Raw genomic sequence first — 15,511 nt, forward strand, 5'->3', positions numbered from 1 at the left:
GAACATATAGCTGGCTATAGTTCCAGTCTCATGAAGAAAACGAGACTGAAGATCAAGCTGTCAGGTAGGTGATCCAGAGGCAAGAGCAGGTGACAAGTAAGCAGATGTAAGGCAGGTGACTCAGAGACAAGAGCAGACTCAGAGACAAGGGCAGGTACAAGTAAGATACTAGACAACATTAGGTTTACCTGAACAAATCATTTTCCCTTTTGTATACGTTCACTTGATAAGAGTCTTGTAACTTGTAACAAAAACAATGTCCTCAATAATGTTCATCCTTTAGGCACTTATATTGTTCTCACATATGCTAGGCATTAGCCTCTCTACTATACTACAGTTTCTTCTAGGGAGCCTTCCAAAAACTTGTACACATCTTATACAGAGTGAAGCTCAACAAATATGCATGTTAATAAGTAAATAAATTACACTGTCTTGGTGACCAAAACATTTCATGTTTTCAACACAGAAATACTAAAGCCAGTTTTCACAGAATCACATCTCTTGGTTGGTGAAGTATAATAAAATCAATTTCAACAAAAGAAATAGAGGATATTTTAAAGAATTTAAATTGATACTATTCAATTCATTATTTGGTCTTCCACCTCCTTACCTATTCTCTAAGCACCTAATATGTACCAAACATGCCAGGTTCTGGTCATTTACTGATATACATAAGCATGGAACTTTTACTCCAGTGGGGAGAGAATAAAAAAGCAGGTGCAATCACCCTGAGTCTTATAAAATCTTTTAAAGGTGGCAGAAAGAGAGAAAAAGGACTCAGCTGAGAAGGATACAGCATGATGATGGTGGCTTGGACTAGGGCGAAGTTAACAGAAATGAAGAGAAGTAGATAAATTTGAGACACACTTGTGAAGTTTAATCAACAATTTGGCAATTGATTAGATGCAGGGAAAAAAGTAAAAAATAGAGGTACCCTACAACCCAGCAATTGCACTACTAAATATTCATCCAAAAATTATAAACATCGTAATTCAAAGGGGCATAGGTACCCCAATGTTTATAGCAGCAATTTCAACACTATTCAAAATGTGGAAAATGTCCAGATGTCAATCAACAGATAAATGGATAAAGAAGGTGTAATACATATATGTACAATGGAATATCACTCGGTCATCAAAATGAATGAAATCTTTCCATTTGAAACAATGTGGATGGAACTAGAGGGTATTACACTAAGCAAAATAAGTCAGTTAGAGAAAGACAAATATAAGCTTTCACTCATACGTGGAATTCAAGAAACAAACAGATGAATATAGGGGAAGGTAAGGAAAAATAAAATAAGATAAAAACAGAGGGAGGCAAACTGTAAGAGATGCTGAACTCTAGGAAACAAAACCGCCAGGGTTGCTGGAGGGGAGATAGGTGGGGGGATGGGGTAGCTGGGTGACAGGCATGAAGGAGGGCACATGATGTAATGAGCACTGGGTGTTACACACAAGTGATGAATCACTAAATTCTACCTCTGAAACTAATTTTTTTTAAAAAAGGAAAAAAAAAAACTCACCCAACAACCCTAAGCTCTATAGCTGTATGGCCAGAGCCACTGAGTAGCTGATATTAAGACGTACTGAGATGGAAACCTTAGGTGAGGAGATTTGAGAGGGATGCTGAACATGAAATATCTGGGAGACCTTCAAGTGCAGGGGTAAAGTAGGCAGCTGATATTGAGCTTAGAAGAGGGTCTATTTGCAGCCAGATAATAACTCTTAGGATGTTTACTTGAGTGGCCATTATTAGACTCAGGCTAATAATTTAAAATGTAGGCTAACATCACTTAAACTTCCCTATGGAATGACACTTGTTGCTCCTTTTCTGTGTATATTCACAAAGCTCCAGATTTTAGTAAGTATTCAGTAAGAGTTAACTAGACAAATCACGTTCTCTCTAGTTTCTAGTGCCATGGTTCCAAGTTAAGTGATAAAGTGTTGATATGTCATAAAAATGACAATGATGTGAAAAAGTGGTCCACAGGATATTCTGATCTAATTGAGACTACGTTAAAGAGTTAATAATACGAGTTACCAGGATAGTCAGCAGGGATATCTGGGTCTACTTAATGAAGTAGCAATGATTAACAATGTATAATGTGGGTGGAAAAAAAGAAGAAAAAAGGGTAATAACAGGAAAAAAAATCCATTTGCTACGAGATGTGCCAAAGGAACTAGATCTCTTGGAGACCATCGACCAAAGTTTTTATGGAAGTACCAGTGATTTCTTCAACAATTTTATTATATTATACCACAAAAATTTCTTACATTTTGCAGGATAAGATCAATTTTAAAACAAGATTCAAAAAAAGAACATTAAATTAAATTATCATGAATTACTTTTAAGCCACACAGACACATAACAAAATTATGAAGTTGAAAAAATGCCAGGGGGAATGGATACAGGCAGAGTTATAAGCAAAAACTTAAAAAGCAATTTACTGTATTCATTATTTTATTTATGAGATAAATCCATCAATCAAACTTATGTTAACCACCTATTAATTGACAAGCAATATTCTGGATGGTATGGACACAAAGACCAATTAGTCCAAGAGCTTGCCATAAAGGAGCTTATAGTTTCTTGGGGAGAGAGCAAAGAAGACAAAAAATGAAAAACACATGCTGTGTTTTAGGAGAGACGTACACATGTGATCAAGATGATCTTAATGTTTCCCATAAATTGACTAAACTTTACTGGTTTCTTTCAGATTATAGGTCTCTGACTTCCCTTTTCTTATAGCATTTACTTTATAAAAGTTGAAAGTACAAATACCTTCTCTGCTTCTTTGTAATATAGATAAATCTTCTCCCAGCTTCTGGCCAGTTTCACAACCCAGGAACATCTTTCTAAAGTGCCTGGGTGTGATTCTTTTGAAACGAAATCATAGAAAAACAGGGTCCCTAACTTCCCGTTTTTATGGGAGGATAAGTGCCCAACTTCAATAGGTATCAATTAGCAAACACAGGTGGCTCAATCACATAGACCAACTTCCCTCCAAGGTCTTCCAGTACTTTTTTACTAGCTCATGCTAGTACTTAAAAATTCTCCTGCCTTATGGGACGCCTGGGTGACTCAGCAGATGAGTGTCTGTCTTTGGTTCTGGGCATGATCCCAGGGTTCTGGGATCGAGTCCCGCCTTGGGCTCCCTGTGAGTAGCCTGCTTCTCCCTCTGCCTATGTCTCTGCCTCTTTATCTGTCTCTTATGAATAAATAAATAAAATCTTTTTTAAAAAAATTCTCCTGCCTTAGTTTCAATGTAGTTTAATCTCTCTCCGTTATTGCAATAATCTTGAATAAAGTCTTCCTTGATGTTCTTAATAAGTGTACAGTGCAATTTCTCTCTGACACATCAAACCATGGCAACACCTAGGACTCAATCTGCAAGGGAATAGGTAAAATTTTTTTCAAAGAACAGGACACCTGAGGTGTGATGTAAATTTCAAGAATTAAATACGCTGGGTGAAGAAGGTATGGGCAGCATTCTAGGCAGAATGAGGGGCATGCATACAAGCAGGTTATAGGGCTCTGGAGCATGACATCAATTTCATTTGAAAGTTTCTTAATAAGGGTACACACACACAGACACACAAACGCATACACTAAATTTAAAGAAATCTGAATTATTTCTATAAAAATGAGTAAAAGATAATACTACTACATTAGAGAGAGGGAAGGAGCGGCAGGAGAGAGATATTTGGGGCTCAATTTCATGACTCTAATAAGATCACGACCCAAAATCAAGAGTCAGATGCTCAACCAACTGAGCCACCCAGGCACCCCTACAGTAAATTTTTAAAAGCACATTTATAAAATTACTCTTCTACCAAAGCCACCTACTTGTCTATTTCCACTTTGTTTTTATTGTAGTTAAGTACAAATCAGCTTCTGTTGAGAAATTGTTAAATGTTAATATACTCATTAACCTATTCCTTTGAATCAAGAGTTACAGATGAGCATTGGCTGAAGGACAGATTTGAATGACAGTGACAGAAGAAACCTACTGCTCAAGGTGATTACTCCATCTGAAAGTTATACACATTCATGGCAGTGTATTCATAAGGAAGAGGTAACAAAAGCTCAATTTTTCTCCTGGTCCTTTCAGGGCAGCCCCCATGAGAACAGCTGTTCTCTTATTAATGCTGTTAAACGTTAGCAATAAACCTCTCTGGAATTAAACTGAATAAGGTGACGTAGAAGAAAGTTTGTACCAAATAAATGTGCGTAGATTAGAGTCTGCAGGTGGTCTAAAACATGCCTGTATGGGGAGCCAAATTGTTTAGCTCTGAAACCTTTTGAAATGAGAACAAAGAGCCTTTCATTGCTCAAATTCTAAATGCAGCTTAGTACTTCATTAGAAACCTCTTAGTTCGCTGTAGGAATCTTTCGGATTTAATTATGAGGTTGGGAAAAAGCCTTCTTTCCCTAGGATACCATATTGAAACATTTAATTCTGTGTTTCCTGGGAGATCTCCAAGTTTTGCAAATTGGTGAAATTATCAGTGCATATTTAATCTAATTTTTTTTCCTGAAATCTAAGTTTCAGGCAAAATCAAGTTAACCATCTCAGTCAATATGATTATGAAATTAAAATTACTAGGATTCTACAGCAGTGGAGTTTGGAGAGCTGGGTTTGGAGAGCAACACATCATAATCTGGAAGTCAGTATGGCGAATGAACCTTACAGAACGGAAAAGTAATTGAATATCTGGTTGTGGCGTTTGCTACTAAATCCAACGTTGACAAGTTGAGCCTGTTAAATCTCCTGGCCCGTGTTCTTCAATTCTTGATGCCTGTATTATATGTGTGTTTTTTCACTGTGCTTGAGTTCAAATAGCAATCAGTGAGGGCCCATGGGAACAAAGCTTTTCCAAGAGGCTAAGCCGACAACACTTTCTAATGTCACTCAGTGGAAAAACAAAACAAAACAAAACAAAAAACTGTCCTGTCCTTAGACAGCAAACTACTAGCTCTTTGAAATGAAATGAAATGAAATAAAGAAAACCAATGAATGTTTATTAAATGAACAAGTGAAAAAACAAGCCATGAATCCCAGTCTTGGTTCCAGCCTCTGAATCTCAAGATTAGCCCCAAACTGCTAATGGAAACCTTTTTATAAGCACCAGAGAAACAAAATATAACTACTTCAATAATAGAATATTGAATGGAAATAATTTTTTGCCTTTCCCCTCATTCTATACCAAAGTTAATACATAGGATAGAACTTAGGCAAAAATTTGACCTAAAACTAAATTTGCAAAACCCTCATTAGTTTATACTTGATAAAGTTCTCCCTATCTCTGTTTTGTAAGCTTACAATAGAGTATTTATATGAGGGCAAAATGGGTCAATACCCATGTTAAACTATATTTACTGGATGGTCGAGATGAACTGAGTCATGAATTTTCCTGACTGTGCTGAATAAAAAATAGGAACAAATAATCAGAATGTGTTTCTTTGGTAATATTTTGGGTAAGCACTTCAAAAAATATTACAACTATACTTTCTTTATGAAGGTAGATGTAAACTGCATACTATGTGTTCATGAATACAAAAACAGGATTTATGCAATGTCACTATAAGGGTTATGGATTTTACTAATTTCACTGTTTGACCCTCCTCCCTGTGACTGGAGATATAACAGAGAATATTTCAAAACATGAAGAAAAATAATCTTGTTTTATAGTCAGGTAAATTAAAATGGATTAGGTTGGCTACATGATGTGCTCCAAATCAATGACCATATGGAAACAGTTTTCATTGTCACTAATACCACTACTCTGTCTGGTTCAGAGCCACAGTCCTTTCTCACTTGGGTAATTTCAACAGCTTCTTAATTTATTACCCTTGCTCCCACCCCAAACTCAATACAGTAGATGAAGCAATCCATTTAAAATGTAAGCTGACTCAGCTAACTTTTCTGCCCAAAATCAGATGGCTTCTCGCAAGCCAAACTCCACACACTGCAGAGCCCCACCTCCAAACCCTGTATCATTGGGCTCCCCACACCTCTCTCCTGCTGCTTCTTCATCCCCTTTTCTCTAACTCAGCCACCTTAGCCCCCCCAATGCTTCTTGAATACCCAGCCAACGCCCACCTCAGGACCTTTACATGGTTTGTTTTTCTCTCTCTTTGGCATGCTTTTTCCACCTGTACTTGCATGGATCACTCCCCCATTTTCAGTCTGTTCTTCTTTAAATCTCTTTTTTATTTAAATCATTTATGGCTACCTGATCTAAAATCTTAATCTTTCTCTGCAATATTTCCTATCCTTCTTCCTTTTTTTTTTTTTTTTAACTTTAGCATTTATCAGTACCTCACATTTATCAGTAAGTTAGAGACTTACTGATTTGCCTTGCTTAGGGTCCACTGACTCCCCTGGAAAAAAAGCCTAAAAGGGCAGGATATATTTATATTTTGTCTGATTTGTTCATGGCTCTATCTTCAGTACCTGGAAGGATGCCTGGCACAAAGTAGGTGCCTAATAAATGTCTGTTACTTAGATGAATAATAACTACCTCTTACTCCTTCACAAGGCCTCTCTCAAACTAAGCCAACAAAAGTCTATGGTTGCTATATGGTATCTCCAATTCCTTTCATCTCTAAATCATTAAGAAACTCTGAAGAATGGGCTTCAATTATTTAATTTTTTTTTACTTCATAATTGAGGCTGTATCTTTGTTGAACATGGTATTATAATGGATTCCACAGTCTATAATTTCTTTTATTATGATATTAGGGAAGGTCAGTTATTCACAATCAGATGCAGATTATATGTGGACACAAACTATGTAATTTAGGAGAAGCATAAAATTCATCTGAACTTATGTTTAAAAAATCCTAGGAAAAACACACTAGAAAGAGATTTTATAAAACTTACTTGGAGATTCATTATTTTCACAGGTTTCCTCTTCATTTGGTGCTTCCTCTTCCTCTTCTTCTTCTGGGTCATCAGTATCTCCTGACTCATCACTATCTTCCACCCATTTCCCTGGCATTAGCCCTGCTGAATCATAGGAATTGCACAGAGGACCCACAATGTGAGAGATGAAGGATTCCTGAAGATTGGCCAACTGAGGGGCAGAGCGGTCCATGAAGGGGCTTATTGGTAACCCAAGGCTGGCCTCTTCATCACCCTAGAAATAGGAATTTAGCATGAACAGTCAACCAGAAAAATAAAGGACATGAAAAGTTTAAAATACTAGTAAAGTCAACATTCACTTGGCACATAAAATTTGCAATTATGTAAGAACCCAGACATTCATGTGTGAACTCCTTCTTTTACTTGACTGCTAAAAGATTCTAACTAAATTACTAAGATCCCAGTAAAAATGCTTTGTTGTCTTTTATCACTTTTGTGATCTTGAGGTTTTGGCTTTTGATTAAGGGGCAATAGAAGAAATGGTCTAATGTGTTGGGAGATGGTATTTCTTATCATATGTCACTCCTTGTTCTATTAGAGTATAAATGCACTTCAAAATGCAATGCTGGGAATAATTATGAAACAAATATATAATCTGTCAGTCATGTTTTCTTTCTTTTGCCTTGGCTGTAAGTAAAGCTTAGAATAATTTATTGCTCAATTAAATGTGCTACCTAATCCTAGCTTTTGGTTGAATTATATGTTCTGTGATTATATGGTTTCTGATACTTCTATTTGTCAATATGTTTAATAATACTACTGATACTACTGTGCAAGTGTTTTTATTTTGAGCTACATCAAATCTCTCCAAAAAAAAAAAAAAACAGACTGTATGTAAACCAGCAGTCACCTAGCAAAATTAATAAAGGAAATATACTGAAATACCAACAATGATTATGCCCATGTAGTAGAATAATTATTATAAATGGGTTATCTTTTTATTTTTTTGTATTTTTGTATTTTACTTTGTAATTTATTTTTTTAAAGATTTTTATTTAGTTGAGAGACAGACAATGAGCAAGGTAAAGGGAAGAAGTGGCCTCATCCTTGAGCAGGAAGCCCCATGCAAGGCTGGATCCCAGGACCCTGGGATCATGACCTGAGCCAAGAACAGATGTTTAACCAACTGAGCCACCCAGGCACTCCTATTTTTTTGTATTTCAATATTTGAGAATTAATTATGAATTAATCTCATTTCTAGAAAAGGCAATACAGTATTTTCTAGAAAGTACAAACATTTTGTTCTATGTATGAGTCCTGTCTATAAAACTCACAAAACAGCTTTCTAATCCTTCTTCAAATATGTCCAGTGACAAGCAATTTATTACTTAAAAAAGTGCCTCATCTTATTTCTGGATGCCTTTATAATACAAGTTTCTTCCTCATATTGTCTTGAAATCTATCTCCCTATAACTTCTATATTGTGGTTATATTCACAACGTTTTTAGAGAAGCAGAAAGAAATCTAATGTTTCTTATAAATTAGATCCTGTGTTAAGTGAAACTTTATTTTCTCTAATCTCTGCAACAATGTATGATACACTTAGTCCTAATTTTGTGTATCAGTCTTTAAAGTGTCTGAAGAGAGTTATTATATCACCTCCATTTCCCTGCAGGGTAATTACCTTCACTTTTAAATTTTTTTTTATTTAAATTCAATTTAATTAACATATACTGTATTATTAGATTCAGGAGTAGAAGTTAGTGATTCATCAGTTGTATATAACACCCAGTGCTCATTATATCAAGTGCCCTCCTTAATGCCCATTACCCAGTTATCCCATCCCCCCATCTACCTCCCTTCCAGTGTCCTTTTATGCCACTGATCCCTGTCCTTTATCTATGCTCTACTACCTCTGGATTCCTCTTAAAAGAGTAGTTCACAATACTCAGTTTCATGTATAATCTGATCAGTGTACGGAATTATGGGGAAGATGAACGCATGCTTATATTTTGTGTTAGAGTTTTCAGTGATTTGACATAATGATGTCAAGTAAAATGCCTATTTTTAAAGTTTTTTTCATATGCTGTTATTATTGACTATTAGGAGTAAATAATCTGATGTACAGTCATCCATATAAATTTAAATGAGCATCTATTATAATAAATTTATTTAAAAAATATGTCAATGGTCTTCCTAATGTCTACATCATTTCATTATTTCAACATCTTCTCCTGCCCCCACCTCCACCCCCTGCAATACTTGCAAATAATTTTTTCTTTGAATTTTGAGTTTTCTGATGTTAGTGTGAATATAAAGGACCAATCAGACTTCCACAGCTTTTGCGAATTTATGAGCAGCCTAAGTATGGATTAAGATAAATAGTTACCGGATGTGTGGGTGGCTCAGCAGTTGAGCACCTGCCTTTGACCCAGGGCATGATCCTGGAGTCCCGGGATCGAGTCCCACATTGGGCTACCTGCATGGAGCCTGCTTGTCTCTCTGCTATGTCTCTGCCTCTCTCTGTGTGTGTCTCTCATGAATAAATAAATAAAATCTTTAAAAAAAATTTAAAAAATAGTTACCTGTTCATAAAACTCATTGACAATACCCTCTGTCCACTGAAGATGGAGCTCTTTACATTTAGCTGGCCCATTTATATCAGCCAACTTTATACACATTTGGCAAACCAGTAGACGATCGTTTTCATTGGTCCAGTCTATTCCAACATCATCATTCACCTGTTTGAGGGGTAAGGGTAAAATATGTTTTGCCTCAATGAAAGGAAAATTTGAATAAAAGAATAAACAACATATTTATTATCTTCTTAACATGTAGAAATCAGAATACCAAGAAACTAGAAACTTCTTAGCTATTTAAAATGTTATTGGCTTGCATAATAGTAAAATAGCTCATCCGAAAAATAAAATTAAAAATGATAGGTAAAATTATTAATTATAGAACTGAAAATAAATGCTATTTAAAATTGATAATTACCAATTATCCATGAATAAATATAGCTACAAATGATAAGAAATTTTCTTAAGTTAACATTTAGATATTTATGTTTGATATATGAAATTTTGTTTCCCGGTTTTGACCTATCCGGCAGTAGCCAGATAATCTATGTTAGTATATACCATAGTGAGCAAATTAAATGAAACAAAAAACACAATGACAGTGAGAATTTTATTTCTCTGCAGCACAAACTATAATATATATGTAGACAGAACCTCAACTTCTTAGATTTCTAGATTGGGACCATTGCCCACATATCTGCTTCTGGTTAAACATTTCATTGCATTTCATTTTCACATTTGACATATAAGAGGTGAAAGCAGTAAGTTTTGTTCCACACTCTGATTCCATGACATCTTTCAATATGGTCATAAAATGAAGACTGGTACAAATCTAGTTACCTTGGCATTAAATTTGGCTACAAAATCAAAGTGTTTCTTCAGGTCAGTGGCCAAAATTGCTTCAATGACAAGGAAACGAAAATGCTTAAATTCCACATGGTCAAGGTTAACTAAGAAGTTGTACTCTGGCCGGGACATGAAAAGATTCCATGCAGCAGCTGCGTGATGATTCTCCAAAACTGAACGATCATTATAGAGCACCGCCTGGGCAAAAAAAGAAAAAACTTGAAGGGCTCAACTTTTAAATTAAAAAAAAATCATAAAAATACATAACAGGTAAAGCTTTCAGGATCCTCTTTTATCATGGAACATACAAATGTAATCTTGTGACTGTTGGTTAAGAAAAATTCCATACTATAATTACACTGACTGTTGATTACTTTTCTTGGTTAAAATTTCCTTTTTTTGTAAGATGAAGTCCATTTCCCTGAAAGTTTATTCCAAACTCCTGCAAATGAGGGGTTTAGAGCTAGCTTTTAACAAACTTCTTTGCACAGGAATTTAACTATTAAAAAATGAAAATGTACGAAAATCCCTAGGAGGTAACTCAGTTACTTTCTGCATCTAGAGTAAGACTGATTCTTAAGCACATATAACTAATAAATATGAATGGACTCCCTGAGGAGCTTATCATTTATTTTTATTATTTTTTAAGATTTTATTTATTTATTAATGCAAGACATACACACAGAGAGAGAGAGAGGCAGAGACACAGGCAGAAGGAGAAGCAGACTCCATCCAGGGAGCCTGATGTGGAACTGGATCCCAGGACTCCAGGATCATGCCCTGGGCCGAAGGCAGGTGCTAGACCACTGAGACACCCAGGGATACCTGGAGCTTATAATTTAAAACATTCTCACCCTACAAGCAGCCATAGAAGATTTCACCCTTCAACTAGTAATTAAAGGTATATAATAAATATATACTTGCTTGGAATTCCCGAATAATGCTGAGGGATACCGCAAAAGAAGAGGAAGTTACCTAAACATCACTTGAAGACTAGTGTGGTAGATAGACAATACAGGAAAAAAAGAAAGAAGGATAAAAAAGAAAGACAAGGCACATGAAAATTTAAATTGAACTAAGTAAAAATGCACACAATGTGTAGGAAAATATGAATGATAAATAGTGCTGACAAAATGATTTGCCCATTTTTAGGGAAAATAATTCTGGTATATGAAGGTTATGCTGAAATAAAGTAGGCAGTCAGGGAAGAAAAAAATCAGGATATTTTTATTGCATACAGATTAGAAGAAAATTCTAGTCTCTACAACAGGTGGAAATGGATGAGAAATGGGTAAAAGACAAAAAATAAGAAAAAAAAGTATGAGATTTGACTTCTAGATCACTTAGAAAGAAAAACAGGATCTCAGAATACTTAGCAACACAGAACCAACTAATTAAATCAAGGAGAAACTTACTGAATTTCATTGTATAGATGGAGATCTGAGATACTCAGATGATTAATTTTTGACCTAAATTGAAGTATATAAGAAAATGGACTTCTTAAAAGTTATTGTTTTTGGAATACTATATTTAGGTAAAAAAAAATTCCCTCAAATGAATGAAATAAATTGATGCTTAAATCCTACTAACCAATAGAAATGTCATAAGAATCACAGTTGTTATGATGAATATACTTCAAAGGAATGGGATTTATATACAAAGACGACTTGCAAAATTAAAAGTTCAAGAAAGATCTGGTTCTTTAATAGTTTCAAAAGGCACTTTTGTATAGGTTGGATTTTCTTTGTTGAGAAGGTTCATTAATATGGATTCAACTAGTTTTTCTTCTTAAGAAGAAAACTGAGAAGGGATTCCCATGGGTAATAAAGTTGCATAGCTGCCATTAATATCCTGGAACAAACACGGTATCTTTTCAAAATTAGCTTGGTCTCTAAGAATTCTGCCCTAGGGCTAAATATAGTTTGGCTCATATTCATTTGGTCCCCATTATAAGTAAACTTAGAAAATTAATTTTCTTTGGAAAAATCTCTAAATAGAATTCTTTCTTCTAATCAAAATTGAAAGATTTACCTGAGGAGCACTAGTTGCAACCAGGAAAGCATTAGTCCTTCCTGGGTGATCATAATCATGCATGGCTGCAGCCACATATAGTGCCATTAACTCTAAAGCAGGGATATTTCCAGATAAACATCCGTATTTATCATCAGGTACATTATACATTTTTGAGAATACATATCCCATATGTCCATGTGTAAATCCACTGTCAGAATCTGAGAAGAGAAAATTAAATAGAAATTTTTAAAAGTATTAAACTGATACTATTTGTTTTGACCTCCTTTTTTAAAGAAATGCTTCCCCTCCCAACCTTCCCCACCAGTTAACAAGGGAGCACAGATGTACTTAATACGTACCTGAATCACTTGTTGATCCATGATCATTAATCACAGTTGAGTGGCCCGGAATAGGTTGTGTAGTAAGATACCAAACAGCATGTAAAACATCAGTGGCATGAATTCTGTTATGATCTGTAACCAATGCAAAGGAAAAGTCATTAATTTGTGAACTTTGGGGTCCAAGGACTAAGAGTGCCATCTACTGGATAAAGAGTTTAGTCTTAATATTTTAATACCCCAGTGAAAGGCAGCCAAACTTTCTAGGACAAATGCTCTTTGATTACTCTTCCATGACTCCATAATATTCATAGTTACCAGGGGTGGGGGGTGGGAAGCACACATAATGTTCATTATGCATGCAGATGTCTGAAGGGAAAAAAATCTGTCCAGAATCTACCAGAAACCTAACATCCATAGAAAGCTCACTATGGGGCAGCCCTGGTGGCGCAGTGGTTTAGCGCCGCCTGCAGCCAAAGGCGTGACCCTGGATTGAGTCCCACGTCAGGCTCTCTGCGTGGAGCCTGCTTCTCCCTCTGCCTGTGTCTCTGCCTCTCTCTCTCTCTGCATCTCCATGAAAAAATAAATAAAATCTTAAAAAAAAAAAAAAAGAAAGCTCACTATGTGCAATCACTGTGATATTTATCCTTATACTTATTTCCATGTCCCTGTATAAGATTATGCAGAGGACCAGAATAAAGAAAGACCCATGACATACTTCAACTAGGTCAGACCAATGGTCTATACCACTCAATATTTCATATCTGGTAATAACATGCAAATATATTCTGTGAATGAAACATAGTACTATTCTTTTGTATCCAACTCAAAACACTGGTAAAAAATAATAATTATATACATATATGTTAAATTCATAAAGCAGAATTGAAAACCACAATCAATGATGTTCTCTGATCTAAAAATTCTAATATGGCAATACAGCTCTAGGAAATATCTGAAGAGAAAAATAAAAACTTCCTTGCACATTAATGTAGGAGTTGGATCACTTAGAAGAGCAAAATCTATGGGAAAACCAAATCTTCTAGTTACAACATCATTATCATGGGAAGAGGGTCTATTTTATACATGCAGTTCAGCTTCTATTGAACTATGACTAAAGGCCTGGTGCGTTCTTGGCTCACCTTTTCCTGGTGCAATTCTTTCAAGCTTTTTTGTTTACTGGACTTCACAATATTTCATTGATTGCTATACTTAAGCATGCTAACTTTACATACTCTATTTCCAATAACCAACTACGTAATACAGTTTCTTCCAATATAGTAGATTACATCTCTGAATAATACTGAACAGAGAAAGAGAAAATAGAGAACAGTGATAATGATAATGGGAATTGGAGAGAACATCTGGTCTCTCTGGTCAGGGAAGAAAGAAAAAATATAAGATTTTTTTTAAAAAAGATTTTATTTGTTTATATGAGAAAGAGAGAGAGAGAGAGAGCACGAGTGGGGGCAGGGACGGGCAGAGGGAGCAGCAGACTCCCCACTGAGAGTGGAGCCGGATCAGGGCTCCTTCCCAGGATCCTTGAATCAAGACCCGAACTGAAGGCAGATGCTTAACCAACTGAGCCACCCAAGTGCCCCTCAAAAAACCAACATTTTTGGTGTTAGTGGCACACAGAAGGAAGGCAGGTGGATGCTGCTTATTTCCCTACACAGAAATATGCTTAAAAATTCCTCTTCTCATAGCCACAGTAGGCAACTGAGAGGGAGAAGGAATGGTATTAGAGCTATCTTTATTATGATCATCCCTCTTCCTTCATCTCTGCATTTTGGACAAACCCCCAACTCTTTTGATAGTTTTTCACCCATCTGGCAAGGCTCTGTCCTTCTGCCCCTCTGCCAACACACACACACTAACACATAACATGCCTCATCTCATTCCCATAGTCTACCCATCTCCCTTTTCTGTCTTAATACACTTGTTTTTTCAACTTTCTCCTTTTCCCTCAAGAACAGAGATGAAGTGAGCTAGCAAGGAAGGAGGGCTGGAGTTAAATGTAAAATTTTTTGCCCTATAGATTTAGATTTTCAATTTAAATTCTGTCTATACTCCTTTGGAAATGTATTAAAGAGAAGTGACACTTTAAACACTTTTTGCCTTTGGAATATAGTAAATACTAAAATAGTTTTGCTTTTCTAGCTTGTCCCATGCCACCTCGGTGTCTAGTTTAAAAACTGATGGGCACATGACATATAGCTTAATTGAACTGAACTAAACACGGAATAAAATTATTCTCATCACTGCCACTCTCCTCATTTCTCCAACTTCAATAACAAGAATGATTGATTTTAGGAAGAATATATTTTAGAGATGAAAGTTTCTGAAAATAGAAGAAGCATTCTCAAAACTAACTTTGAATTAATGAATGAACAAGACCTGATGATTTATCTTCTTTACTTGCCAGTATGCCCAACTGAAAGGGACTGTGAACGACAATGAACATTATTTATTTCTCTGGGCAATTGGGTATCAATTATACCTTAATTTATCCTAATCTTTATTGAACAAATATATATTCGGTATCATATCTTTATCAGTGAATTGCCTATATTTATATCTCATCCCACTGCTATTCCATGAAATATCTACCTACCTACAAATGTGTCTATTTTTAAATCTAGATTCTTCAAATTTTAGTAAGGGTTCTGGGTAAAAATTTAAAGGTTGTTATATTTTCCTCTTCTCTTAAAAATTGTTAAAAGTGTGCTTAAAAGTATAATAAAATTTAGTTTCTACTATTTTAGGTCATTGTCATATTAAAGCTAATCCCATTTTGGGCTTTTTCATTTAGGTATGGGTTTATTTAGACACAGCTATTAGAAATATAGTTCTCTAGGAGTAGA

At 35.5% G+C, this 15,511-nt stretch overlaps 1 protein-coding gene across 2 annotated transcripts in view; it reads right to left on the reverse strand.

Annotated features, from left to right (window-relative positions):
- The window catches only part of PDE3A (phosphodiesterase 3A), a 312,609-nt gene that overhangs the window by 5,106 nt on the left and 291,992 nt on the right, over positions 1-15,511 (reverse strand). For both annotated transcript variants that reach the window (XM_035707354.2, XM_035707353.2), the window contains exons 11-15: positions 12,669-12,782; positions 12,328-12,527; positions 10,291-10,494; positions 9,457-9,612; positions 6,890-7,145 (exon numbers count right to left, since the gene is read on the reverse strand). In XM_035707354.2, the coding sequence (XP_035563247.1) occupies positions 6,890-7,145; positions 9,457-9,612; positions 10,291-10,494; positions 12,328-12,527; positions 12,669-12,782 (930 nt within the window). The remainder of the gene's footprint in view (positions 1-6,889; positions 7,146-9,456; positions 9,613-10,290; positions 10,495-12,327; positions 12,528-12,668; positions 12,783-15,511) is intronic.

The sequence above is a fragment of the Canis lupus genome, chromosome 27 (assembly GCF_003254725.2).
Source record: "Canis lupus dingo isolate Sandy chromosome 27, ASM325472v2, whole genome shotgun sequence".
Taxonomy (NCBI): Eukaryota; Metazoa; Chordata; class Mammalia; order Carnivora; family Canidae; genus Canis; species Canis lupus.